The following is a 27,906-nucleotide window of genomic DNA, read 5'->3' as shown; positions in this document are numbered from 1 at the left end:
TTCAAATTGGCTACATTCATTGTAAAGTTCAGACTCTAAGCTATCAAATGACACCTATTTTGTGTTGATCAAGGCAGTAGTTTTGAAAAATATGATTATGAATTTTTTCGCAGCTAGGTGGCGCCCGCGGACCGTACACTCTGTTTTAGAGGGACTACTCAGCACTCATTAATTTGTTATTCCACGTTGGAATTCCGGGAACATTGGAAAACACATTGCAACCCGGAAAGATGAGAGACATGTTTTTTAGCAAAGTATGCATCAATTTGTGAGGAATATCTCGTGATCAACACTATGGATAATGTTGTGTTTGGGCTCATTGTAATCGTGAGAATCTGCTGTCAATAAAGATGTTTTCCACAATTCATGCAAGTTTCATGGAGTTATGAGCTAAAACGTCACATCAATGCACCATCTATATACTTCATTGGATGTGTGCCTGTGAAGGTTCATGTGTTAGAAGTCCATGAGGAATATCTTTAGATCTGAATGATGGATTATGGTTTGGGCTCTTTTTAATCATGAGAGTCTGCTGTAAATAATGTTGCCATTTTCTATGATCTGTGCATGCTTCATGAAGTTATAGGCGAAAACGCAACGCGAGTGCTTCATCAGTATGTACTTGGCTATGTGCGTCTGTGGGATTTTTTTGTATTAGAACTCCAAGAGGAATATCTCTAAGCTTTCAAATGACACCCATTTTGAGATGATCAAGGTAGTAGTTTTGAAAAATATGATTATTAATTTTTTAAGATTCTTAAGATTCTAAGCTTTAAAATGATACCATTTGACACCATGTTGTTCCATTCAGTGGTTGCTTAGTAATTTGATTATTTTATTTTTTTTCGCGGGGCGGGGGGTTTCCGCCTGCAGCACACTTCTGGTTTAAGGGGTTAAACTTCTAAAATTATATTGGGGTCTATATTTAGCATACCTGTTGGGTCCTCAATGACCACGATATCAGTGGGTTCACTTGCGTGACCAACTCCAGCCTCATTCTCAGCAGAGACCTGGAACTGGACTTCAGTCCCCTCAATTACATCAGTCACTCTGTAATGGCAGTCAGGACCTGAAGTCTTTCCAGATTTCACCCACCGGGTTCCAAGTTTCTCCTTTTTCTCAATGACATATCTAGGAAAGATTGATATTTAGAAGACAAAAAAATAAGGAATTATATTTTTTATGTCTGTGATCTTTGAATAATTGATACATTGGATGAACTTTTTTGTATGCTTTGAGATATACTGACTCAAGCACTTTAAGGCCAATTCACACCACACAGATAGACGGAGGCATGGCAATAGACACTTTGCCGGGTTTTGTCGGATCAGTGTGTTAACTCTGTCGGAGTCTGTTGCTGTCTGTCAGAGCTTGTTTTCGCTGATTGAACATGCTAAATTGGTGAGAGAATGTCTAAAAAGTGACATGCTGTAATCTGGTGACTATCTGCGTTAGTCTCCGTCTGTCGGTGCAGTGTGAATTGGCCTTTACAGCATGATTCAAGGGTCATACAAATAAGTCATTAAACATGAGTTAAATGCTGAAATAAAATAAAAATATAAAAGTTGGATGAAAATTTAAACTTACAAAACTTAAAATGAAAATTAGAAATGTTGCCTTGGCAACTAACTTAAAATGAAATAAGTTGAAGCTGAAGTACTAAAATGACTAAAACTGAAATAGATCTAAAATAACATAAAATAACAACAAAAACTCATTAAGTAATCAATTAAAAAAATAAAAAATAAAAAATGTAAAGCTCAATTCAAAATATTAATAAACACTATAATAGTATATGAAGAATTCTAAAATAACAACTGCTAAATGTTAAAATAACAATAAACTGCTACAATGGCGATATGTACGTAACTACCTCAAGACAGGTCTTCCACCATCATTCTTAGGTGCATCCCATTTCAGGTCAACATGAGTCTTGGAGACATCTGTAATGGTCAGATTATATGGAGGTCCAGGGGTAGCTGTGAAGAAGAAAAACATTTGTGAGACAAATTCAATATTAAATATCAACAAATCAAAAGAATGAAACAAACAATAAGGACTAAATACGCACTGAAAGTATCCTTGGCGAGAACAGAGTCTACAAGTTCACAAAATTCACTGGGTCCAACTGCATTCTCAGCAGCAACACGGAACATATAGAGAACCCCTTCATTTAATGGGGTGACAGTGTACTTCAGCTCCTTCACAGTGGTGTCCACAGCCTGCCAGCCTTTGCGCCTGACATCTCTCTTTTCAACAATGTAGTTTGTGATTGGAGAGCCACCATCTCTCTCAGGTGCTGTCCATTTTAGTTCAGCGCTGTTCCTGCTACTAGAAATTACGTCAAGCCATCTTGGTGGCGATGGAGGATCTACAGGAGGATCATCATTATAAAATGTTGTATAAAGAATCATGCACTTGAATGTTTAAATGTTAGAGCAATGGTTAATTCTAGACTTAAAATTCTGCCATCATTTACTCACTCCCAATCTCTTCCAAACCCGTATGACTTTCCATATAACCACAAAAGAATAATATTAAGAATGTCGAGAATATCCTGCCCATTATTACTTTTTTGTAAATAATGAGAGAAAATAGCGATTGGAAACAGAAAAGTAACTTGAGTGCTATATTTCAAGGCTTCCGATGCCATACGATAGCTTTGTATGAGGAACAGACAGACATTTAAGTTGTTATTTACTGAAAACCCAAATTAAATTTAGGACTGTTCACACAACTGTTGCATGCCTTCAGAAGACTAGTAAACACATAATATGGACTATTTTTATGAGACATTTGTGATCCCTTTGTGTCCTTTTTAAAGTATGAAATCTCCCCATTTATTGAAATTGCATGAAAAAGAGTAACCAATTCATAATTTCTTCTTTTGTGTTCCACTTAAAAAAGTCATATAGGTTTGGAACTGCATGAGGATAAATAAATTAAGACCGAATTCTTATCTTTAACAGTGTGACTTACTCAGTCTCTCCTTGCAGAGCACTGGATCGCTTGGTTCACTAGGTTCACTCTCGCCTGCTGCGTTGACAGCTTTGACACGGAATGAGTACTCTTGCTTCTCCATCAATCCTCTCAGGAAGTGCTCAAGAGAGGGGATACCATCAGCTACACGAACCCACTCGTCAGTTCCGCTCTTGAGTAGCTCAATGGTGTAAGACTCAATCTTTGCACCACCATCATGTTCAGGTTTTGTCCATTGCAGGAAGGCAGATGTTTTGGCCACATCTTTAACAGTGGGCTTACCAGGAGCCCATGGAGGATCTAAAAGAAAATTTCACATCATAGAGTATGACATTTTGTAGGTGAAATAGGCAAAGTAGGATATTAATCAAATGTTAATCCTACCAATTGGATCTTTAATCAAAATCTGGTCTGTCTCTTTGCTTGGTTTGCCAGGCCCAGCAAGATTCTCTGCCAAAACACGGAACTTGTACTTCTTTCTTGTGGGCAGGCCTTTTACCCTGCAAGCAAATTTGTATTTCAGACATATTAAAATACAAACAAACAAGTTTATGACACACAACAATGGCATACTAGGGTGAATTGACATCCATACATACCTAAAGTTTGTGTCTCTAATAGGTAGCTTGTTGCATCTGATCCATTTGTCATGGTCAGGCTCATATCTCTCTACCCAGTATCCAGTAATAGGACTTCCACCATCATCATCAGGCTCATACCAGGACAGAGTTACAGCATCCTTTGCAATATCAGATGGCTCCAATTTATATGGGGGACCAGGTGTATCTAAGATATTGTGAACATATATATTAATTAATAATTCAGGTAAAAAGTTAGACAAAATGTGTTTGAATTGTTGAAGCAGCATTAAATTACATACCAAATGGGTATCTGGCAATTATTGGGGCATGTTCTGCTGGGGGACCAATGCCAAACTGATTTTCAGCATAAACCCTAAAGACATACTCCTTGAAAGCCACAAGTTTGGTGGCTTTGTATGTGGTCTGCTTCACAGTGGAGGACAACTTGTACCAAATTTCACTTTCTGCAGCTCTCCTCTCAACAATATAGTTTGTCACCTTTGAGCCACCATCATCTCTTGGAGGATTCCAGGCCAACAAACAGGACTCATTGGTGATTTCAGAGATATCCAAAGCAGCTGGTGGACCAGGTTTATCTAAATGGAGCAAAGATTAGATATTAATATAATCAAAATAATAACTGCTCATAAAAATATTTTCTCTAAATAAATTGTCTTATTCTCCATTATATATATATATATATTTTTTGGTCACACAACCTAGAATGTTGACATCAACAGTTGCAGTTGCACGGCCACTGCTGTTGACTGCCTCAATTATGTATGTAGCTGTATCATCCCTCTTGGTCTTAGCAATGGACAGTGTTGAGTGGCCAGGTTTGGTATCAATTGTGATTCTGTCATCTGGCTTCAGGACTAAGTCAGCCTTGGTCCATTTGACTTTAGGCTCTGGTTTGCCTGTGATGTCAGCAGGAAGTTCAATCTTAGTGCCAGCTTTAGCAGTCAGGCCAGCCAGCAGCTTTGCATCTAGTTGAATCTCTGGAGGCTCTGTGAATGTGGCAAGTAAAACAAGCAAATATTGAGCTTAACCTCAATCATAATGTCATAATATCTCAGAATGTGAAAGCATAATCTAATAAAGTACCTTTAGGATCAACGGCCAAGATCTCATCTGTCGCCTTGCAAGGCCTACTTGCACCCAGTTTGTTCAAAGCCCTCACACGATAAGCATACCACTGTCCTTCAATGAGACCAGTCACTTCAAACCTGTTTGTAGAGTTAATTTAGTTTCACTTTTGCAAGTATGCACCACAATTCAGTTTACAAAAAAAGAAATTTGAAATGATCACTCACTTAAGCTCAGGCACTGGATCTCCACATGGCTCCCACTTGTCAGTGCCACGTTGACATTTGTCAACAATATAACCTTTAATTGCAGTTCCACCATCCCATTTGGGAGGCTCCCATGACAAGAAGATCTTGCTGGCAGACTTGTCTCGCCATTTAAGGTTTTCTGGTGGGTCTGGTACAGCTGTAAATCACACGCACCAACACATGAATTTATGGGGTATTTCATACTTTTGACATTGTGAATATTTAACACTGACTAATCTCTTATTAGTATTGAAACCCACTTGCAGGTGAAGACACATTCACTGGCTCATCAATATAGGCGGGTTCTCCAGGGCCACATTTGTTACAGGCAATAACTCTGAACAAGTATTCCTTTCCCTCAACAACATCTGTGACGGTGTATTCCTGGTCTTGCAAACCTGACATCACCTAAAATTAAATAAGCACAAGGAAACAGATCACTGTAAGTTCGCAAAACAGTTCACAGAAATTAATGGTCAAAGATATGCTAATGTTTATACCTTCACCCAGGTCTTTCTAGAGACCTCACGCTTCTCAACCTGGTAGCCGGTGATCGGACTGCCTCCATCATGATCAGGTGCCTCCCACATCAGGTGAACATGCTTTCTGGTCACTTCTGCAACCTTTAAGTCTTTTGGTGCGCTTGGAGATGCTGCAGAATAAAAAAGTATAACTCTTTACTTTTTCCTTTCTGAAATGTGAATTAATGTATACATGACTATAATAAAAGATTGTGCGTACCAATGACATTAACTTCAATCTCTCCTGAGACACTGGTCACATCATTTTCCAGCATCAAGGAGTATGTGCCTTTGTCAGGACGCACACTTGGGGTTATAATGAGCTCTGTGAAGGTTGACTTTGTAACCATGGACACACGTTCACCAGCCGTTAGCGCATTTTCACCGAACGTCCACTTTGCTGTGGGCACCGGGTACCCAGTGATAGGGACACGAATTGCAAGAGGGTTAGGGACAATAACCTCCAGACCATCCTTAAATGCACTCAAGTCCAGAGTGGGTGCAACTGTGTCAAGAGAAGCAAATCATGTAGAAAGCAACTTGATTTGACTTGAAGATTCAGATATATCAAAGAGTTATGTAGGGTGCAATGACGCAGAAATCACTTACAGTGTGGATCATCTGCCAACACAGGTCCAACAATGTTTGAGGGGTCAGACTGCCCGGCTGCATTCTCAGCAAGTACTCTATAGCTGTATTTTTTTCCAAATTTCAGGCCTGACATCTGTGGAAATTATTTAATCACAAGCATTTTGTGACATACTAATAAGCACAATGACAAAGACAAAATCTCTTTCAAGGAAAGTCAGTTCACTAGGAGGTAGTTCAGGCATACAAGACATTAGAATAGGGGAAATACTGAAATCTCAAAATTGATGGCCAAATTCAAAGTCTAACATTGACTGTCCCATAAATTATGTTTCCTATGCTTAAATAGCATTAAAAAGCATATATTTCAGGTTGGTCTTTGGCAAAGATTGAAAAGCTAGCACACTTACCCTGTACAGCAGGTCCTGGCAAAGCCTAGCATTGCATCTGAGCCACTTGTCTGTGCCTTCTTCACATCTCTCAATGACGTAGCCAGTGATCGCTGTGCCTCCATTTTTAAAGGGAGTCTCCCATGTCAACAGACAGGAATCCTTGGTCTGTTCAGAGTGTGTCAAATTCAGTGGAGGGCTTGGTCTCTCTGTGAATCAAAACATTGGATACATATATTACATGTGAAAGCTTTCATGTGTGCTAAAGTAAAGATGTTTGGGATTTTACAAACCGATAGGGTCCATGATCTTTACTGGGTTAGTGGCAGCACTTGGTTTGCCAATTCCAGCCTTGTTCTCAGCCTTAATGCGGAAGATGTATTCTTTGTTCTCAATGACATCATTAATGATAGCTGTGCGTTCATGTGGTTTGGTCACCATGACTGGAGCCCAGTTCACAGAAGTTCTATCACGTAGCTCAATAATGTATGATGTGATCTCAGATCCACCATCGAACAGTGGTGGTTCCCAAGAAACGGTGGCACTAAACTTGTTGACATTTTCAACAATAACTTTCTGTGGTGGATCAGGAACATCTGGAGTGTGTACAATTAAAAAACAAATTGAGAATCATTGGCTAGGGTGCACAAAAACTTGACTTTCAGATAGTCTTGACTTACCAAACTTATTCTTGGCTTGAACAGCTTTATCTGTCTCAACATTGGGTCCACTTCCGACTCGGTTGCGTGCACAGACACGGAAGAGGTACTTGGAGTCTTTCTGCAAGCCAGTTACACAGTACTCTGTGCTATCGGCACAGTCAGTGGCCAGAGTCCAGGTCTTACGTTTGATATCACGTCTCTCAACCACATAAGCCAAGATCTTGCTGCCACCATCACTCTCAGGCTCTTCCCAGGAAATGCTGACCTCACCGTCAGCAGTGTCAACAACATGAAGGTTCTTCACAGGTCCAGGAACATCTGAGAAAAGAGAAATATTTTTAAATACAATATTGGGATGTATTACTAAAACAAAATGATATACTATGAAAATAACTTACCAATAACTTTTAGGTTTATAAAAGCCTCTCCTTTTCCATGTTTGTTTTGTATGATGATTTTATAGCGGCCTTCCTCTGACTTCTTAGGGTCCTTAAGCCTGTACTCTGTCCTGTCGATAGAAGTGTGAATATTGTCTTTTGGCAGACTAATATTATTGTAGAACCACTCAGCCTCAGCATGTGGGTAAGCGTTGTAAGGAACTGCCATAACAAATGGCTTTCCAGCATCTGTCACTAGGTCTTGATCCAAGGTTTTAATTGTTGGTATGGCTGTGGAGAAACACCAGGGCATTGTAAACATGCATTGAATGTGATTGTGCTTTGCTTGTAAAACATTTAATTTATATATATATATATGTCTTACCAGCAAGCTCTAGCTTGGCTCTGGCATCTTTGTCCTTGGCAATGCATCTGTACTCGCCTTGATCACGTGGCCTAATTTCACACACTTGAAGCCTGTGAATCTTACCCTCGCTCATCATCTGGTACTTATCACCTTGGACAATGGTCATGTTGTTCCTCAGCCATTTGACCTCAACTCTGTCTTTGTTGAGCTCAACTTCATACACAATATCTGAGCCTGGGGGCTCAAACACATCTGTGGGTGGTCTGACAATCTCCACAGGAGTTTCTAAAGAGGTGAAAAAGTCATAAAGACCATTTAAGATTTCACTCATTTCCATGACAATTCTACGCCTGGAAATCACAAATTTTTTAATTCTGTGATATTTTCAGGTTTTTGATGGACACTGAAACAAACTTACCCTCAACAAAAAGACGGGCTCTGGTTCTCTTGTCATCCACTCCACAGGCATATTCACACTCATCATCTGGTCTGCACTCCTTTATACGCAGTCTGCATGTTTTGCCATCTCTCTCAAATTGGAATCTTAAAAATAAATATAAAATGCATATTAAACATCCGCAACCCAACAAAAATACCCTTACCAAAAGCACTCAGAACAACACAATGCATCTTACCTTGGTCCTTCTCTGATCTCCCTGCCATCTCTGTACCATTTGATTTCAGCCTTCTCTTTGGAAAGTTCACAAGTGAACTCAGCATCCTCAAACTCTGTGATGGTTTGGTCTCTGAGCTGAGTGGTGAAATCAGTGGGTGCCTCACTAATGATCAGCTCTGCCGTGGCCTTATCAGCACCAGCAACTACAGTGTATTCACCTTCGTCTGCAAGGCTGCAGTCCTTAATGGTCAGAGTGTGCTTGTCCTTGTCCACTCGATATAGAATTCTCTTGCTAAGAGTGATTTCCTGACCTGCCTTCATCCACTGTACTGTCAAATTTGGTCTGTTCACCTTGCATGAGAAGCTGATGGTCTTTTTCTCCTGTGTGTCAACATCCTCAGGAGGAACAATGATTCTAAGATCTTCCTCTGTGGAAATTAAGGTGTATGGTAAGTTAACTAGGCATGTGATTTTGAAACAAAGTCTAAGTCTCAAATCCATTTAGTTAAAATCTCACTATATGATGCAGGTTAGTTGTATAAAGTCTTTTGCAGGACAATTAATGTCATATTTATTAGAAATATAAGACTATGTAAGTATGTTATTTTATATTTAAATATATTTTATAATAATTAAAACCTTTAAAATAATGTTTTAATACTTGTCAAAAACATCAACGTCAGCTTTTACTTACAACCTTAAAACCCCTTTACTGTTAAACTAATTCAAAACAGTCCATTAATTACCCACTCAATGGGAAATTTTATGGGGTTTTTTTTTTGTTTGTTTTTTGGCAGATGGTTCATGAGAGATGAAAACAAACTTTTATATTAACACAGTTGCAGTATTCAGAGAAAATATTTTCCTTGCAGACATATAGACTTTTGTACATGAGTCTCTACTTTTTTTTTTAAGTCAATAGTATTGCAACTTAAGTTGGATTCTCACGCAAGTAAAAAAACTATTAACTATAATAAATAAAGGACATCCGTGTATGTCATACCTTGCACAGTAAGGTTGGCAGAGCTATTTGCATGTTCACCACGCTGGTTGGTCAGTGTAATGCTGTAGTTGGCCTCATCTGATTTGTGGGTGTCTTTGATCCTCAGAGAGAATACATTGTCCTTCTGGACCATGATGAACTTGCTACTTTCAAATAATGTCTCATTATTCTTCAGCCATTTGGCCTTTGCATCCTCAGTGTTAACTTCACAATTGAGGACAGTTTCTTGTCCTTCACTTGCCTTTATGTCTCTGAGAGGAGTGACAATCCTGAGCTTTTCTGTAATAAAACACAGCAAAACATCAGAATTTTCATATTTCTGTCAGCATTTCTCAAAAACAAACAAACAAACAAACAAACAAACAAAATCCAGCAACATGCTGTACATACCAAGCACAGTCAAATCAGCTGAGGCTCTTGTGGTTCCAATTAGGACTACAAATCCTCCCTCATCCTTGAGTTCACAATTTTTGATAACAAGAACTCTCTTTTTGCCCTCAGAAATAATGTCATATTTGTCATTTGACTGAAGTTCCTTATCTCCTTTGAGCCATTTCACTTCATATGTGTCTTTGGAGACTGAGCACACAAATTGTGCCTTTTCACCTTCAACCACTTCCTGGTTTTGAGGCCTAGCAATGAACTCAGCGGCAAGTTCTAAAAGGTTAAGAAAAAAAAGTTAGAAAAAATGCCAATCACAAGTATGGCGCACGTTTATAGAAACAAGGAATACATTTTATAAGTAAAAAATATGAAGTACATTTTCAGGGACAAGACAAAGTCTCACCATTAATCTTCAGGTTCCCCGTGGTCTGTGATGTCGGAAGTTTGCAGTGGTACTCTCCAGCATCATCCATTCGGAGGCCCTTAATAATGAGGATTCTCTTTTTTCCATCTGCAATATGCTCATATCTACCAACTTCAGGCAACTCTTGGTCACCCTTGTACCATGAAACCTCCGCACTGGGCTTGGAGACCTCACAAATCAGTTTAACACTGTCGGTTTCAGTGCCTTCAACATTAGCCAAGTTCTTTGTGAATCTAGTCTCCTCCTCTGTTGTAAAAGAAATCAAGCAAATCAGTCTACTGTTCAAAGTAATCTGTTGAAGTCTGTTTAGACTACAAATAAACAGGATAACTTACCAACGACAGTCAGCATTCCAGAGGATTTGGAGGTCCTGGCATCACATTCATATTCTGCTTCGTCATCAAAGACAGACTTGCTTATGATGAGAATACGTTTTACTCCTTCAGAAATCATCTCATATTTTTTGCCTTTTCTGATTTCATTGCCATCTTTGAACCAGCGAACCTTTGCAAAAAGGACAATGGAATATACCGATAAATTAAATTTCAGACATAACATTCAATGATAATTTCAACATTACATAACAGAATATCTAACATTTAACTTATGAATTACACTGAAAAAATAAGTTAAAATGTCAGTTGAAAAAGAGATTATTAAAAGGCTTAAGGTGATTAATAAAAAAACTTAATTGAATATTAGACAACCAACCTTTGCACTTTCACGAGACACTTCACATTCAAATCTGGCAGATTCCTTCTCTTTGACCTCAACATCATGGAGTGGCTTTGTGAACTCAACATGAGGAGCTGAAAATCAAAAGGTAATCAAATTCAGTGATTTATTTTTTCATTACAAGTACAATTTGATTTTTTTCCCCCCTTTTCATTCTGGTTGACTTACGTTCAACATTTAAGAAGGCTGAAGTCTTGAAATGTTTAGCATCACAGGTATATGTCTTTGAGTCATCAAGTGTGCAGTCATGGATAACAAGTTTTCTTTTACGGCCATCAGCAACCATGTCATACTTCTTGGTTTTGCGAATTTCTTGTCCATCTCTAAACCACCTGACCTCTGCTTTCTCTTTGGAGACTTCACACTCTAGTTCAGCAGTGGCTTCCTCTTCCACAGTCTGGTCCTCCAGAGGTTTGGTAAATTCAACTGGAGGCTCTGTGCAGCAAATTAATTTAATTTGTTTTTTTGCAATTCACTGTTTTTAACAATACAGTTATACTTTCCAGTGCTAATATTTTAAGACAGGCTTATTATATCTTTATTTTAAACAGCGAAAGACACTTTCTTACACATGTTTAAGAATGTTTTGTGTTATTGAGAAGCACCTGAGCTAGATTATAGATATTTACTTACCCCTGAATGTGAGCATGTCAGGCCAATTAAAAAAAATACATGTGATGCTTGTTAGTAAAGAGGGTGCAATTACAGTAAATCTACATTTTATAGTGAACAAATGACACCCACCATTTACAATGAGTTGAGCCTGTGTCAAGAAGTCCTTTGCAGTGAGTTTTACTTCTCCTGCTTCTGTCAGCTTCACATCCCTAAGGGTCAGCGTGTGAGTTCTGCCTTCTGCCCGGGTCACCACCTGTGCGAATCAAACCAATTGATAAATCAATCCCCCTTGCTGTGTCAAGGGTGGGGGAGGCTATTTACTGCCCCTCTGCAATAGACATCAGCAGCTGAGCACTAGGAACTGTTCTCAATTTCACACCTCTACTGCCCCAAATATGTGCCCTGGGAGTCAATTTATGCACTCCTACATTTGGCTTGTGTAACTTCAAATAAGGCTAAATTATCTAAGATAAATGAAAAGATTGAAAACTGTTGTATTTGTTTACAACTAACATCTTCCTTAATTTATCAATAGAAATAAAAAAATATATATATATTATATATATATATAAAACAGATACATATATATATGTATCTGTTCCCCTGCTTGTTTCTAAAGCATCAGTATTAAAAAACTAAACAAAAAATTGTTATATATATAATTTTTTTTCTTCCAATGTTACGTAAATTAACGTAACAGTCTTAAAGCGTCAATTCAAGCATTCTACAGCTAAATCTTTTTTTTTTTTTATTGTTCAGTACCATTTTTAAAAACTTTCATTTCTAAAAACTTCAGTACCATTGAAGTTCAGTACCATTTCTAAAAACTTTCATTTCTAAAAACTTATATTAAATACCTTTAGTTCTGTTAAACAACATTAAAAATGTATTTATGTGATAATAATAGCACAATAATAATTTAATGAAATCCATGTATATTGGCAAACCTAATATGAGTGCTTTCCTGAATACAATGCAGTAGCTAGAAAGTACATACACTGAAATCAAAATATCTATCTGTCCAAAAATAAAGACAACTGGTAAAATTAGGGTTCATTTGTACTAAGAATCAAGTTATCATACAAACATATCAGAAATAAAAAACATATCTTGAACCACAGCTGTCATCACCTAAATGTATGGCCTTTTACCAAAACCATTTGCTACACAACATCAGTAAGATAAGAGTATAATGTAAAATAGGCCATTACTGAAGATCACACACATTGCAAATGACATGGCAAACAAGTTTAAATGCTTTTAACAAAACATAAATAAATTCATGCACTGCAACATGTATATACAAGCCATATCTGTAAAAAGGCCTCTTGCCACCTGCCACTGCACATAGAGTCTTGAAGTTGAAGCAGTTAAAAATAACCAGAGGAACGCTTGCAGAGCAGAATCCCCCTGTGTGTTATCTCAAAACCCGGATCAAATGCTCAACTGGTATCCTGATCCCCCAGGTCCTTATATGAGGAAAGCATTTAACTCACAAATGTAAAGAACTATCATGCAATATGCAGAAATTTTGTAATAATTGTCTTTCAGTAGTTAAATATGTATTTAATCCTAGAGGTTAAACACAATTTACTACAATTGATTTTCATGTACTGGTATCCCATTAGCAGTGTATCAACTAAAGGGTCAGAGCGACCATCTTGAATTGATTAATTCAGGTATGATTCAATTATTTCAAACACAATAAAGTGGCACCAACCCTTTCCCCCCCCAAAACCACAAAAGACATGCATTAAGGACAACATGCACACTTACTCTGTCACTTGGTTCCAGCTTTGTACCCCCAAGGAACCATTCCACAGGTATTCCCTCATAAGACAGTTCGCAGTCAAAGGTTGCAGTCTCTCCAGCTGTCACTGTTACATCCTTGAGAGGCCTCAAGAGGCCTATCATTCGTGCTTTGGATTCAGGAGAAGACATTGTTAGTCACCTCCAAGTTCCAAGAGACACTGGTAATCCCTTAACTACAAATCCACATAGCGCTTTCCCACTGACAAAAGGCCACTGCTCTGGAGCCCATAAGCCTCCAGGACAAGTGGGATTCAGCAAGAGAGATACTTGTGTTGGGGGCCTACTTTATTTGCATATTGAGTTTCCTTAAGATGTATATGGTCAGAAAAAAAAATTGGAGGTAGGTCTGTTGAGCCTCTGCCAATCACTGACAGAGCCTCTCTAGATATGGCATGCAGATTCTAAAATAACCGCAACTCCTGATTGGCCACTAGCCCACCCCTGTAATGACACCCTGCTCAGAAATCTGTTACTGTCAATCAACCTACTGGAATTTTCCAGGAAAAAGAGAATGTTACATGTTACATAGACAAAAAATAGACAAAAAAATCCCACATCATTGTTAAGGGGAGGCATGTCATAACAGTGTCCCCTGCTTGTTTCTAAAGCATCAGTATTAAAAAACTAAACAAAAAATTGTTTGGCTGCCAAACCTATCTGTAAAACATTAATCCCTGCCATAATAAATGCTTTTCACACCCTGTTATCACTACATGACATCTGTCAGAGTAATTTACGAGCTAATGATAAACTGCAGTGGCCGACTAATTGAACTGCCTTTAATTCACATACTGTATTCTAAAGCAGCACATATCATCTGACTTGTGACTCAACACAAATTGTTTCTTGTCTGTCCACTGATATACAATTTCTCTGGCGTATCCAAAATGCAAAGAAGGAATCGTATTCATCACTCTCACCTTTAACTCTGAGCTGAGCCCTAGATTTAGCATTAGCAGCACTGAAGTCTACACCACCAGCCATATCCATGCGGACATTGTAAAGGATAAGCATGTGCTTGTTGCCTTCCTCCTTAATTTCACAGTCCTAATAAATGAAATAAAAAACATGCTTGAAAGATCATTTTAGCACAGAGAACAATTCACAGTAATTCAAATAAAATCACACAATTTAGCTCAACAGTAAGCTCTTAAAGGAACAGTTCACTGAAAATTTTGTTCTAAGCCACAAGTAACTTTATTTTTTGCTTAAATTTCAATCTATCCATCACACATAGTGCACAATAAGTACTTAATACTTTAATAATTTTATGGTGCTTTTGTGAAAAGACTATTATGCAATTTTATGAAAAATTCATTTGAGTTTAGAACAACATGAAGTGTGTACATGACAGAATTAGCATTTTTGCATTTAATATTCCTTTAATACAATTCATTATTAGGATTTATTTGAAATTAAATTATTCTTATTAACTAAAATTATAGCTCTGATAAACATCAAAATGTCCAAAAAGCATCTGTAAGTTATGCTAATATGCTATTGAGAAATCACTCTTTGGTATTTTGGAGCAACTGAAATTACCGGTGACTGGTGCAGGGCATCTCCTTTGAGTTTCCAGTGTCCATGAACATCCTCCTCGGAGATTTCTGTCTCAAAGCGAGCAGTCTCTGTCTCTGTGACCTCCACACTGTACAGTGGACGGACAACCTTAATATCACGTTCTGCAGAGAAAGGAAGAGGAGAGGAGTAGTGACTAGATCATAGTAGTTCATAGTAATTTTATCAATTGAATCTATGAATCTATATGACTATATGGAATTTAAAGCAAAACACACAAATACATAAAGTGCATACCTTCAATGTTAAGCTTGGCTGTTGTTTTGTCAGAGCCGCAGTCACACAGGTAATCCCCAATGTTGGCCTTCTCTGCCTTCTTTACTGTCAGGATACGTTTCTTTCCATCAGCCTTGATGAGGACATTCTTAGAGGGAGTGATCTCATTGCCATCTTTGAACCATTTCACCTGAGCAGATGATTTGCTCACTTCGCACATTAGGACAACCTCATCCTTCTCAACTGCAGTGTAGTCTTGCAACTTGGTAGTAAAGTAAGGTTCTCCCTCTGTTGATATAGAAGAGGAAATTGAATGTAATTAATTATAAGTACTCTAAGATACTATAATTAGTGTCCAATTTTTTAACACCTACCAAGTACAGTGAGCATTGCCTCACAGGTTTTTCCAAGAGCCTCAACTTTAATGAGAGATGTGTCATCAATAGACACCTCTTTGAAGGACAGAGTATGGATCTTGCCATCCTCGGACATGTGCACCACTTTGCTTGGATGCAAACGCACGTCATTCTTGTACCAGGTGACTTGAACCTTCTCATGAGAGAGTTCGATGCTGAATTCTGCAGTCTCACGCTCCTTAACAGTGACATCTTTAATGGGTCTGACAAACTCAAGACGGATGCCTGGCGAAATATGCAAGCACATGATTCAATCTGGCAGTAGTCTTCACTTAAAACTTTATGGAAAAAAAAAGAACATGACATAAACTCTTTTTAAAATAATGTATTATTTTCTCCCCCTTACCCTGAATAACAAGTTTGGCAGACGTTCTCTTGTCTTCAGCCTCAAACATGTACTTAGCCTCATCCTCAAAGGAAGCAGATTTGACCACCAGAATGTGTCTTTTGCCCTCCTGAAGTACCTCAAATTTATCATCAGGTGTAATCTCCTGAGATCCTTTTAACCAAGAGAAGCTCTTTGGCTGTCTTGAGATCTCACACTCAAACCTCGCTTCATCTTTCTCATATACATGCACATCAGCCAGAGGTGTTACAAAAGTAATGGGAAGCTCTGCAAAAAAAAAAAAAAAAATATGAAGAACAAATCCAATAATCTGTAACAGTGGCTCTCAAACTGTGCTCTGTGAGCTGATTTTACAACAAAAAAAAACAACAACAAAAAAAAAGATTTAAATAAATAAAATAATTAAAATTTACAAGCACTCACAACAATCAGTTGTTTCACTTCAATAACTTAGAAGTAAGTTATTGAACTTAGTTGTAAGCAGCATTCTACAGGGTGGGCCATTTATATGGATACACCGTGGTGGCATGGGAGTGGTTGGTGATATTGAGGTCCTGTTTGTGGCACACTAGTTTATGTCATGGTCACCACCCATCTTGAGGAGTTTGCCCCCTCACATGTACTGGTGTGCCACAAACGGGACTTTGGTGTCACCAGCCATTCCCATGTTGTTGCGGTGTATCCATATAAATGGCCCACCCTGTAGTTAATTCCAAAGTATTAAATAATAAAACAGCAGTCTAGAAAATAGTAGATCAGTAAAGATTGAATTATGAATGTATTTAGGAAGCTAGCCTAAAAGTGTAATTGGTAGTTTGCAGATTCCCCCAGAACTGAGGAGTTCCACACGTTTCATTCGATTAAGTTTGCCGGTCGCAGGAAAACGTTTTAGAACCACTGACTGAGAATCAACAATGGCAGCATAAAATGTAGGCATGATGTACCTTTCACTTTCAAATTGGCAGAACATTTTGCATTGGCACCCTGGAATGAAACCTCTCCAGACTGGGACACTTTGCAGTTGTACAAAGTTAAGATGTGCTTAGCTCCATCTTCAATGATTTCAACATCCTGTTGAAAATAAGATAAAAATAAAATAAAAGTTGTACATGCAAATGTTACATTTATCACCATTTCAAATAGTTCCAGTAGCCTTACCGGGGATGAAGTGAGGACTTCCCCTTGTAGTTTCCATTGGCCATGGACATCATCTTCAGAGATTTCCACCTCAAAACGTGCTGTCTCACCATCGAAGAGCTCAACACCATACATGGGTCGCACCACTTTGATGTCACGAGCTGAAAACAAAATATATATATATAGAGAGAGAGAGAGAGAGAGAGAGAGACAGAGAGATCGATTATTTATAGAACAAAAAAGAACTGAAACATTCCAGCCATTTTTGTAGAGCAATTTAGAGCGAAAAAAAAAAAGTGACCATATGACCATAACCTTGAACACTGACCTTCAATGTTCATGGTTGCCGAAGTCTTGTCTGTTCCACAGTCGCAAACATACAATCCTTTTTCTTTGGCCTCAATTTTTTTGATGTTTAGGATTCTTCGTTTGCCTTCAACTTTTATGGTAACCATCTTGGAGGCTTTAATTTCAGTCTCATTGTGGAACCATTTCACAGGAACATCTTTGCTGAGCTCGCAGTCAAGATTTACCTCATCTTTCTCAACTGCAGTGTAATCTTGCAGTTTAATTGTGAAGTAGGCATCTCCCTCTATATTAAAGTAAATAAAATTTAAAAAGTAAAAAAGTTTAGAGAACCAGTAATGTAGTTTGTGGAATAAAACACTGTTTTATATGATTATTGTTTAGTTAATGTTCACTAGATTACAGATTTCAAGACCACTTATTTTACCACCACCATCATATATATATAAAAAGTTACCTAGCACCGTCAGGTTTGCTGTTGTCGACAATCCTTTAGCCTCTGCTTTTATTTGGCAAGTATCATCTAGAGTAGCATCCTTGATTTCTAGTATATGTTTCTTTCCATCAACATGCATAAGTACAGTTCTGCTCGGATGCAGTTTTGTTTCATTTTTGTGCCATGTCACTGGAACATTGTCATGGGACAGTTCAAGCTCAAACCGAGCCGTTTTACCTTCCTTAACAGTTTGATCTGATATCGGTGAGATGAATTTCAGCCGCATACCTATAATGTGTTAGTCCATTGCAAAACCATTTTAGCTTGGTGATTTTGTGAACAAAACACATTTTTTTTCAGAGGACCCTATGGTGACTGATATATGGCTTGAATGAAAACTTACCCTCAACTGTCAGTTTGGCTGTTGATGTTTTACCCATCACTTCAATAGTGTATTCTCCCTCATCCTCAAATTCACAGTGGTTTATGACCAACATGTGTTTCTTTCCATCATCAATGATATCATATTTTTGGTCTGATGTTACAATATCAGATCCTCTCAACCACATAACTTTAGGCACATCTTTTGTGATCGTGCATTCAAACTTTGCCTGTTTCTTTTCATGCACAGTAACATCCTTCAATGGGACTGTGAAGTCCATTTCAATTTCTATAGATGTGAATAACAGTTATCACAAGATAGTTATTTTTCACCCTCTTCAGTTTATAAATACTGCATTTCTTGTTCAGACATACATTGCTGCTCATCAACATACCTTTGACTGTTAGCATTGCACTGGTGATAGCATTTAAAGCTTGGTAAGATACTTCTCCAGCCTGGTCAAGTTGAATATTTTTCAATGTGAGGAATCTTTTATTTCCCTCTGCTCTGATATCACATGTCTGAGGATGAAAAATTATAGAATTACTTGTGTAAAATAGCCTATATAAAACTGCATCTTCTTCAATTATATATTATCTTACCGGTGATCTTGTCAGAACCTGTCCTCTAAGTTTCCATTCTCCAGGCACATCCTCTTCTGAAATTTCAGTATCAAAGTTGGCCTCCCCTTTCTCGACCACCTCCATACTAGCAAGAGGCTTCAAGATCTCAGCTTCACGCTCTATATTTTTGACAGTCAAAAACAATATTTAAAGGGAATACAAAAACAATATTCTGCAAAAGGTAATAAATGAAATGTCTGTCTAACACACCTCCAAGAGTGAGTTTTGCTGCATATCTACGGCCCTCAACTTCTATGGCATACTCTCCAACATCATCAGGTTGAGCATTCTTGATTGTAAGAGTCATATCTTTTCCATCCTTTTTCACTTCAGTCTTATTTGTAGGCTCAGTAGGAATTTCTTCATCTCCCTTGAACCACTTCCAGTTGGGAGTGTCCTTGTACAGTTCACACTTGAATGTGGCTGTAGCCTTTGGTTTTACATGCTGGTCCCTCAAAGGTTTTGTCAACCAATCTCTGATTATTTCTGCAAAGGTAGATATTTAATTTAGTCATCATTTTTGGTACAAAACTATTAATAGATAAAGTAAATAACTATAAAGATGCCCATATGCATACCAATGACTTTGACATTGGCTTGTGTCTTGATGTCCTCACACTCGCAAGTGTAAACGCCAGCATCATCATCATTTGTGTCTTGGATCGTCACAGAGCGCTGCAGTCCAATAACATTGATTTGAATTTTGCCAGCAATTTGCTTGAGCTCTTTTCCGTTCTTCTTCCAGACCACATCCCTATCCTTGCTCAACTCACAGGTCAGGTACATTGGCTGTCCCTTAATCACAGACATTTCCTCCTCCAGAGTCTTTGTGAACTTCACTGGTAACTCTATCAAAAATAAAAAAAATAAACAGAAGAAAATCTCAATTCATGTGGTATTATTTTTTTGTATACAGTATATCTTTTAAATGAGATGACAGTATATTCATATTTTTACTCATAATCAGCGCACTACCTTCAACAATAAGTTTAGCTGTTGAGGTCTTCTCCTTGTTGCCAAGCTTTGCAACACATGTGTACTCTCCAGTGTCTGAAAGCTGTACATCAATGATTTGCAGTTTGCGGTCTTTGCCATCAGATGTGAATTTGTGCTTTGGACTCTCCCTTAGATTGCTTCCATCTATCATCCAGGTGGTGATAGCCGTAGATGGAGAGATCTGGCACTCAAATATAGCTGAGGAGCCAATTGACTCAGCCTCCTGTAACACAATATCTTTGAGCTCCTTCACAAACTTCAGGGGGACCGCTTTGAGCTGGAAACCAAATGGTGAATCTCCTGGAGGTTTGTCACCACCAGCGCCAGGCTTCAGACCTCTGCCCCTTCCACCATCACCAGGAGAAGGAGTTTGTCTTGCTGTAATGTAAAAAGAGGATTAATTAAAGCTGCCGTCGGCAACCCTGGAAGATTGAGTGGGCTTAGCCGAAATTTTGAATGTTTACAACTCTCATGCCCCTCCCCCACTATCAACGAATACCCTCCCATCGAGTTCCTGCACGCCAGTGCGTGTGCACCAGATTCTCTGTGAACGCGCCCGTCTCATAAGCATCGATCAACACCATGGAGTACTCGGAGGTATGCTGCCCACGAGGGGGAGTGGGATCTGTGGCGTGTGCACGACCTGTGATTGACAGTCAGATCTCACACCCCCCTGCGCTGATTGGACCTGATGAAGCGGGAGCGGTGGATTTTTGCAACACAAATAACACGCTCCAGGTGGAGTTAGAAGCTCGGGTTTTTTTCTAAAACCACCTTATTTATGTTGTTCTGTCGGATTATAGTGTCGATTACACTGAATATGATCAAAAAAAAATTGCCGACGGCAGCTTTAAACTAAAATGTTATACTTGAAGAAATTATTAGTAAGCACATTTCATACAGATACATTCCTTCCAGAGCTATCATGAGTGAATATATAAATGGTTTAAAATGGCTAGGGGAAAAAAAATTATTAATAAACATACGTTTCAAGCCTCTGCCTCTTCCAGCTTCCTCTTTAGGCTTTCCCTCTGAACAAACAAAAATCAATTATTTTCAATTCATGGATGTGAAAATTTTAATTAAAATGTCAAGTAATGAAGAAACACTTTGAGACAAACGGGAAAATACAAAATATAGGGAATGAAGGGTCATGAAGATGATAAAAATCATGCTTCCAATTAATGGGAAGTTAGATGACAAGTTATGATCAAAATACGATAACTGTTCCTACCACCAGTGGTTATAATTTATAGATCAATGAAGACACACAGATAAACAACAAACAAGATGAAAAGACATTCAAATACAACACACATGCCACAATGAAGATTGAAAGAAGATGAAGGCGTCAGACAAGATTTAGCAGTTTTATGTGGATGGACATGGATGTAGACATGGAAATTATCTGGGAAGAAAATAACAATAGGAGGCTGGTTTCCATAGCACGGAAAATGAGGCATTCAATGGTGTAGTTCACAGCCACCCTCTCACCTCGTCTACCCCCTGGCATCCCAGGAGTCTCAAGTGCCCCTTCCTCCAAATATCTTTCTTCAGAGCCTTCTGAGCCATAACTGTCTCGAGAAGCAACCTCCCATCCCCACGCTTCTTCTTCATCTTCAGCTTCAAATTCAGCCTCAAACTCTTCTTCAAATACTTCTTCCTCAAACTGGGTTGACACTTTTCTTAACTGTACAGCTCCAGGAGACAGCTCCTTTAGGACTTGAATCTCCTCTACTTCAGAAATGGGAAGAGTTTCTTCAAATTTCTCCACCTCAGGTGAAACCTTTGAAGGTACTTTTTTCAAGATAACAGCTTCAATTGAGTCTTTGGGTGAAACTTTCTTAGGCTTCTTTGCTAAATCCACACTAGGCTTCCTCTCCAAAGGAACTAATTCAGTTGACTTTGGTTTCCCAACCTTGGGCGAAGGAATCTTTTCAGGCTCTACACCACCCTTTTCATGCTCAATGGGTTTTAGAATTATGTCTTCTTTCTCCTCAGCCTCTTTGGGTAAAATACCCTTTTTGGTGACTATAGGTTTCTTCTCATCTTCCTTTAGTGTAATGTCCTTTACCGGGGTAACCTTTTTAGGCAGCATCTTTTTGTCTTCTAGGGGTACTTTAGTTGGTATCTTCTGAACCTCTTTACCTTTGTCTGGAGTTTCTTTACTCTCAACTCTTTTCGGTGGAATGCTTGGTTCTTTTTTAATTTCATCTTTTGGTGTTCTACTAAGTGGTGACAATTCAGTTGGTTTTTGTTCTTTTGGCTCTGGAACCTCCTTTTCTTTTGGTGATCCAGCTGAAGGTTTCTTCGTAAATGGTTTAAGTTGAACCTTCTCAGACTCCTGATCTTTAGATGGAATTTTACCTTTACCTTTAAATAATTTCTCTGTAGGCTCTGAAGGTGCTTCATCTTTTGGAGGTCTGGTTACTGCTTTAATAGCAACTTCCTCTGGCTCCTTTTTATCAGGAACCGAGGGCACTTCTTTTTTCATGAGGACATCAAGTTCTTTTGGCATTTCATACTTTTCAGGTCGCTCTCCTTTCTGAAAAGTAACTGGTTCTCTACTTCTGTCAAAAGTTATAGGTTCTCTTCCTTTTTCATCTTTTTTGATGTCTTTTTCAGTTTCAGCTGGCGATTTTACAGGTTTCTCAAATGGCTTTAATTTTACAGATTCTTGTTCTTTTTTTTCTAATGGTAACTTTTTAACCTTTTTCAGTGCAAAGCCAGGCTCCTCTGGTGTATCTTTTTTTGGAACCTTTCCTATTGTTGTGTCCTTTGCTTTTTCTTGTACTTCACTTTCTGGTTTTATCTGAGGTGATGTTTGATCAGGATCAACAGGACTCTTTTTGTCTACCTTAGGTTGAATTGTCTCAACTCTCTTGGTAGTTTCATAAGTCTCAAAATGCATTTCTGCCTCATAACTTTCAGTTATGATAACTTCAGTGTGAGCCTCAGCATACACTTTTGGGCCTTCTTTATATTTCTCCTCTTGTGGTTTGAGCACTTTCTTCAGTTTGGCCATTTCTTGATCTTCGTCTTTATCTTTGGATACTCTCGTTGCTTTCTTCAAGGTAGGTATTTCAAATCTTCCCTCTTGTTCCTTTATTTTAAGAACTTTGCCTTTAGATTTGGAAATTTATTGCATTATAAAGTGAACGGTACATACAAAAAACCAACCACAGCACATTTAACACAGAAACATCCTTTGGCCTCCAAGTACAACAAACTATGACAAGACAAAACATAATACAAGACTAAAGAACACAATCAAGAACAGACAAAGTGACAAAGGTGGAACTGACAACATACAACATTTTTTAATACACATAACCAAATTCAAAATAACATCACAAATACAATTAGAGAAAACATCTAATCTAAAACTGCTTAACCATCTGCGAGAAAACATTTTTCGGTCAGATTTAAAAATGTGTAATGCTTTTACCTTTCTTTCCTGGTCCAGGTGCAGAAACTGGCCCCTTTTCACCATCTGATTTAGAAATGTGGTCACAAAAAAAGTAAAAAAACAAAAAAAAAACAAAGTTACAATAACAATATTTCTTATCTACTGCAAAGAAAAGTGTCTAAATTAAATAATGAAAATCAAAATATGCAGAAAATGAAGACACCTCTCTTTATTAAGTGGAAAGGGGATGCTATTAAGTGCATTCACTTAATAGCTTACACATAAGAGAAACACATACAAAACAACAACTTGACAGACATTACGGCACACCTTACAAAGTTTTTACATTGAGAAGCAGATTATGACCTACCTTTTATTAACTTTTTTTATTTTATTTTTTTTATTAAAATAATTCCCTAAAGATATATTATAAACAGTGGGAGCTATTATGAAGAAAGGTTTCTGTTTCAGTACCTTCCACTGGTTGGACTAGTACCGGTTCTTCCTTTGGAGCAGGCTTTGGTTTCTCTGGTTCTTTAGGTGTCGGTACTTCAAAAGGAATTTCAAAGATATGATGAGATTTCTGTACTAGACATTCCTTCTCAGCACATTACAGGGATGTAGACTTGTGGTTACCATAATACCTTTTGTTGGAATTGTCTTCTCTTCTTTGGGCTTAGAGATGAGTTTATCTTCAGCCTTCTTATCGACCTCTTTAAATAAAAATAAAGTGTGTTGTTTGATGTCAATTTAAGTCGAAAGACATTTAAGATAATGTGATGAAAGAACAGACTATTTCAAACCTCTATCGAGGTTAAGAAATAGACACACAGATATTACAAGCATGACATACAACATATGAAATGCTCTGCTTAAATCTACTCTATATGCGTATGTTAAAATAAAGAATCAGTTATTTTAGTTGTAATTAGGGCTGGGCGATATATCGCATGACATTGTTAGGCGCAGCTCGTCAGTAAAGCCGGTTATCAGGGAACCGACTTTACTGACGAGATGCGCCTAACAATGTCATGCGATATATCGCCCAGCCCTAGTTGTAATGTGCAAAACATTCTCATGACATTACTGTATATGATGCTCTATAGATTAAAATTGTGATACAAGATACAAGTGAACATCAAGATGAGCAGTCATAGGGAGGTGAGATATGTAGAAATATCACACAGGTTACATTTTAAGTAACTATTGTAAGAAAATTTGAAGATATTTGCTGTGGAAATTGTTAGTCAGCATTAAGAACTCATGCAAACAACTACAAGGACATGCATTCACATAGATTTGACAGAACATGTTTTAAGCACCACAAAGAGATTGTGTCTTAACGACACAAAATTGTGATAAAATTAAAGACTAATTACCAAGTCAGAGTGGTTCACTAAGCATGAACTTTTTATCATTAAGACTGTTCGAGACTTATAATAAGACCAATATTGTTACACACACAGAACACAAATGATACAGAACAAAATAAAAATATGACAGCAAATGTACAGTATGTTAAGGCCCTCTATTGAGGTTAAAATATGCTAAAGAAACAAACTATTGTTGTTAGACAAAACATATCACAAACAAATCAAACAAAAAAGTACCTTCTGGGGAAACTGTCTTTGCCTGAGGCTCTGGCAAAGATTCTTTCTTTCTTTCAGGTTCTGGAGATGGTTTCTTTTCAACTGTGAAAATTACAAATTTTAATGTGTTATGATGAGAAAAATAGATATGATATGTACAAGATAGGAAGGATTCGACTTGTCAAAAACAGGACAAACAATGAAAAGAGACCACAATAATATGACAAACTGAAACATATAATTTAGTATGACATACAAAGAGTTTGTTGAAGAATCCCCATTGTACCTTTTGGGGGTGCCACTTCTTTCAAAGAAACAGGTGTCTTCTCTAGAGATGGTGTCTTTTCTGGAGATCGTTTCTTCTCTGGTTCTGCCACTTTACATCACAAATAAAATGTTACATTATAAACCCAAACCATTTTACCATTAGACTCAACAAATATAATAGAAAATGTTTTACACACTAAAAAGGAAAAATGACAAACACTCATAAAAAGAGGTTAGTCAGAGAGCAAAAAAATAAAAATTTAAATAAACAAATTAAATAAAATAAATGTCCTGAATGCTTTGTGTTGTTTGTCCTCTGGCAGTAGTATCCAACTTGATGTAATTGTAAGAAAATGTCTACTTTCTGTGTCAATAAATATTGATTACAGCAGACAAGCGACACGAGACCACACAGACATATAAACAACTCAGTATATGATTAAAAGAAGTTCAAAGAAAATAATTTCTAAGCAACCAGGTTTTAGAATAAGATAACACAAGATGTTGTCTGATGTCATTATACCTTTTGCCGAGGTCACCTCTTTCTTTTGAGGTACTATAGCATCTGCTCTTATAGTGACAGCAGCCATTTCTTTCTTCTTAGGCTCAACATCTTTCTCCTGTGGTTTAGGCTCAGAAAAGAGTTCTTCTACTTGAAGAAATGGAACAACCTTTTTTGGCAAAGCATCTTCTTTCGCTTCCAGTTTAATTATGTGGGGCATTTCCTTCTGTAGACATGTAATTTCTTCCCTAACAAGAGAGGGAGCAACTTCTGTTCTTTTAAGTGTACTTTCTTCTTTCTCCTTTGGAATTTGTGTGGGCATTATCTCTTTCGTCTGAGGTACAGTTTCTTCTATTTCAGAAGCAGTGACAACCTGATTCCTTTTCAGTGGAACTACTACTTCTACCTCATCTTTTTTAGAAGGAAGAGGGATTTCCTTCTCCATAGACAATATTTCATCATATATTCTGGGAGGAATAACCTCTTTCTTTCGAGGAGCAATTTTCTCATCCTTTCTATGAGGAACCCCTTTCTTGATAGATACAATTTCATCTTCATTTTTACCAGGAAGAGAAACCTCTTTCTTTTTCAGTAATATTTCCTCTTCCTCCCTGGGAGGGGGAAGAACCACTTTATTTTTAGATACAATAGCATCGTCCTTTATAAGATGAAGAGGAAATTCTGTCTTTTTAGGTAATATTTCCTTATCAGTTCTTGGAGGAAGAACCTTCTCTTTCTTTTCAAATGAAATTTCCTCATCCTTTCTGAGAGAATCATCTTTCTTTATTTCAACTTCCTTTTTAGGGGGAAGAGGAACCTCTTTCTTTTCTGGCAACATTTCCTCATTTTTTGGGGGAGAAAGATCTTTCTTTTTAGGAAACATTTCCTCATCCCGTTTAGCAGGAGGAACAATCTTTTTCTTTTGAAGTGCAATTTCCTCTTCCTTTTTAAGGGGAAGATCAACATCTCCTTTTTTAGATACAATTTCATCTTTCTTTTTAGAAGGAAGAGGAACATCTTTCTTTTTAAGCAATGATTCCTCATCCTTTATGGGAGAGACATCTTTCTTTTTAGGTAACATTTCCTCACCCTGTTTAGATGGAAGAGGAACCTCTTTCTTTTGAAGAGCAATTTCATCTTCCTTTCTGGGAAGAAGAACAATCTCTTTCTTTTCAAATATAATTTCCTCATCCTTTCTAGAAGCAACAGCTTTCTTTTTAGGTAACATTTCCTCTTCCTGTTCAACCTCTTTCTTTTGAAGAGCAATTTTGTCTTTTTGTTTTGGAGGAAGAGGAACCTCTTTCTTTTTAGGCAACATTTCCTCATCCTTTTTGTGAGAAAAAGCAACCTTTTTGTTTTGGACTACTATTTCTTCATCTTTTCTGAGAGGAAGAGGAACCTCATCTTTTATAGGAGAAACAGCAAAAAAAATTGTTTTAAGTACAATTTCTTCCTATTTAGGCCCAATGACAAAATCTTTTTTAGGCAGTTTGTCTGCTATTTTCTTTTTTTGGTGACAAGCATCAGTCTCTTCATGATTTTGACATTGGAGATATCTGATCACTGAGAGTTTAGAGGGGATGCTCCTTATGAAAGATGCAATTCCTCTAAACTCTCAGTGATCATATCCACAATTTTGAAATCATAATGTAAGCACTTAAGTTTCCTGTTTTTTTTTTTTTTTATAATTATTATTTTTGTATCTTACCTGTCATTACAAGTGCTCTAGATGGCTTTTCATCAGAAAAGTTTTCACTCATACTAAAATATTCTGAAGACAATCTACTTTCTTTTGAAGAATCCTCCAGTTTTGAAATTTGTAAACTGTCAATTTCTGTGCTCTTTCTTCCGTCATACAGTATTTCTGTGTGTGATACAGGTTTTTGATGAGAGACGTGCTCTTTAGAAGTTTCTTCCATTAGCATTGTCTTCATTGTAATTTTCCGATTGTCTGACGGCATGACTTCATCCTTCTTCAGGACAGAAGTGGCCTCTTGAAGATCTTGGATGTGGTGAAAAATTGTGAAGATTTTTTTACCCAACAGTGGAACCAAGAGATTCGTAGATAATAGAAAGACAATACGTTTGTAATGGAGATTAATCATAAATCTGGTAACGGGGTATACTTCGTACAAAAAAGTCGGAAATGTGTCTTGAAAAATAACTTGATGAATGAATACTGTCTCAGGCTTTTAAACAACTCTTTAAAAAGAAAAATTAAATTTAAGAGCCATTACATTTGATACAAATTTACACAAATTCTCTTGTAGAGATTTCATAATCTGTACCTTTAACAGGGTGCGGCGACTCTAAACC

At 37.6% G+C, this 27,906-nt stretch overlaps 2 protein-coding genes across 2 annotated transcripts in view; both read right to left on the bottom strand.

Annotated features, from left to right (window-relative positions):
- ttn.2 (titin, tandem duplicate 2) overlaps positions 1–27,906 on the bottom strand; it is a 164,393-nt gene that overhangs the window by 75,449 nt on the left and 61,038 nt on the right. The window contains exons 98-148 of the mRNA XM_079880510.1: positions 25,108–25,197; positions 24,843–24,923; positions 23,877–23,945; positions 23,707–23,781; positions 23,272–23,316; positions 21,318–22,946; positions 20,810–20,854; positions 19,803–20,201; positions 19,406–19,675; positions 19,038–19,313; positions 18,807–18,946; positions 18,599–18,725; positions 18,226–18,492; positions 17,844–18,110; positions 17,409–17,672; positions 17,102–17,241; positions 16,888–17,014; positions 15,944–16,210; positions 15,556–15,822; positions 15,203–15,469; positions 14,930–15,069; positions 14,308–14,434; positions 13,352–13,494; positions 11,705–11,828; positions 11,129–11,395; positions 10,937–11,034; positions 10,561–10,729; positions 10,205–10,471; positions 9,808–10,074; positions 9,418–9,696; positions 8,434–8,842; positions 8,217–8,341; positions 7,817–8,083; positions 7,453–7,722; positions 7,073–7,372; positions 6,686–6,988; positions 6,414–6,601; positions 6,025–6,139; positions 5,636–5,920; positions 5,395–5,546; positions 5,155–5,302; positions 4,874–5,051; positions 4,665–4,786; positions 4,280–4,567; positions 3,860–4,156; positions 3,579–3,765; positions 3,364–3,479; positions 2,980–3,279; positions 2,072–2,371; positions 1,874–1,979; positions 935–1,131 (exon numbers count right to left, since the gene is read on the bottom strand). Of these exons, the coding sequence (XP_079736636.1) occupies positions 935–1,131; positions 1,874–1,979; positions 2,072–2,371; positions 2,980–3,279; positions 3,364–3,479; positions 3,579–3,765; positions 3,860–4,156; positions 4,280–4,567; positions 4,665–4,786; positions 4,874–5,051; positions 5,155–5,302; positions 5,395–5,546; positions 5,636–5,920; positions 6,025–6,139; positions 6,414–6,601; positions 6,686–6,988; positions 7,073–7,372; positions 7,453–7,722; positions 7,817–8,083; positions 8,217–8,341; positions 8,434–8,842; positions 9,418–9,696; positions 9,808–10,074; positions 10,205–10,471; positions 10,561–10,729; positions 10,937–11,034; positions 11,129–11,395; positions 11,705–11,828; positions 13,352–13,494; positions 14,308–14,434; positions 14,930–15,069; positions 15,203–15,469; positions 15,556–15,822; positions 15,944–16,210; positions 16,888–17,014; positions 17,102–17,241; positions 17,409–17,672; positions 17,844–18,110; positions 18,226–18,492; positions 18,599–18,725; positions 18,807–18,946; positions 19,038–19,313; positions 19,406–19,675; positions 19,803–20,201; positions 20,810–20,854; positions 21,318–22,946; positions 23,272–23,316; positions 23,707–23,781; positions 23,877–23,945; positions 24,843–24,923; positions 25,108–25,197 (11,646 nt within the window). The remainder of the gene's footprint in view (positions 1–934; positions 1,132–1,873; positions 1,980–2,071; positions 2,372–2,979; positions 3,280–3,363; positions 3,480–3,578; positions 3,766–3,859; positions 4,157–4,279; positions 4,568–4,664; positions 4,787–4,873; positions 5,052–5,154; positions 5,303–5,394; positions 5,547–5,635; positions 5,921–6,024; positions 6,140–6,413; positions 6,602–6,685; positions 6,989–7,072; positions 7,373–7,452; positions 7,723–7,816; positions 8,084–8,216; positions 8,342–8,433; positions 8,843–9,417; positions 9,697–9,807; positions 10,075–10,204; positions 10,472–10,560; positions 10,730–10,936; positions 11,035–11,128; positions 11,396–11,704; positions 11,829–13,351; positions 13,495–14,307; positions 14,435–14,929; positions 15,070–15,202; positions 15,470–15,555; positions 15,823–15,943; positions 16,211–16,887; positions 17,015–17,101; positions 17,242–17,408; positions 17,673–17,843; positions 18,111–18,225; positions 18,493–18,598; positions 18,726–18,806; positions 18,947–19,037; positions 19,314–19,405; positions 19,676–19,802; positions 20,202–20,809; positions 20,855–21,317; positions 22,947–23,271; positions 23,317–23,706; positions 23,782–23,876; positions 23,946–24,842; positions 24,924–25,107; positions 25,198–27,906) is intronic.
- LOC307164103 (uncharacterized protein) lies at positions 25,404–27,830 on the bottom strand. Its single transcript, XM_079880513.1, has 2 exons — positions 27,299–27,830; positions 25,404–26,994 (listed from the first exon to the last, which is right to left on the bottom strand). Exons 1-2 carry the CDS (start codon positions 27,693–27,695, stop codon positions 25,517–25,519), a joined length of 1,875 nt encoding a protein of 624 aa, XP_079736639.1. The 5' UTR covers positions 27,696–27,830; the 3' UTR covers positions 25,404–25,516.

Source organism: Squalius cephalus, assembly GCF_949319135.1.
Source record: "Squalius cephalus genome assembly, chromosome: 9".
Classification (NCBI taxonomy): domain Eukaryota; kingdom Metazoa; phylum Chordata; class Actinopteri; order Cypriniformes; family Leuciscidae; genus Squalius; species Squalius cephalus.
Note: the sequence above shows the minus strand (reverse complement) of the source record. Positions and strands in the feature narration are given on the sequence as shown.

Excerpts from the sequence above, each read along its gene's own strand:
- LOC307164103 (XM_079880513.1), bottom strand. The coding sequence starts at position 27,695 with ATGATTAATCTCCATTACAAACGTATTGTCTTTCTATTATCTACGAAT. Across the intron at positions 26,995-27,298 it reads TAGAGCACTTGTAATGACAG|ATGAGGTTCCTCTTCCTCTC; the intron begins GTAAGATACAAA and ends CTCCTATAAAAG.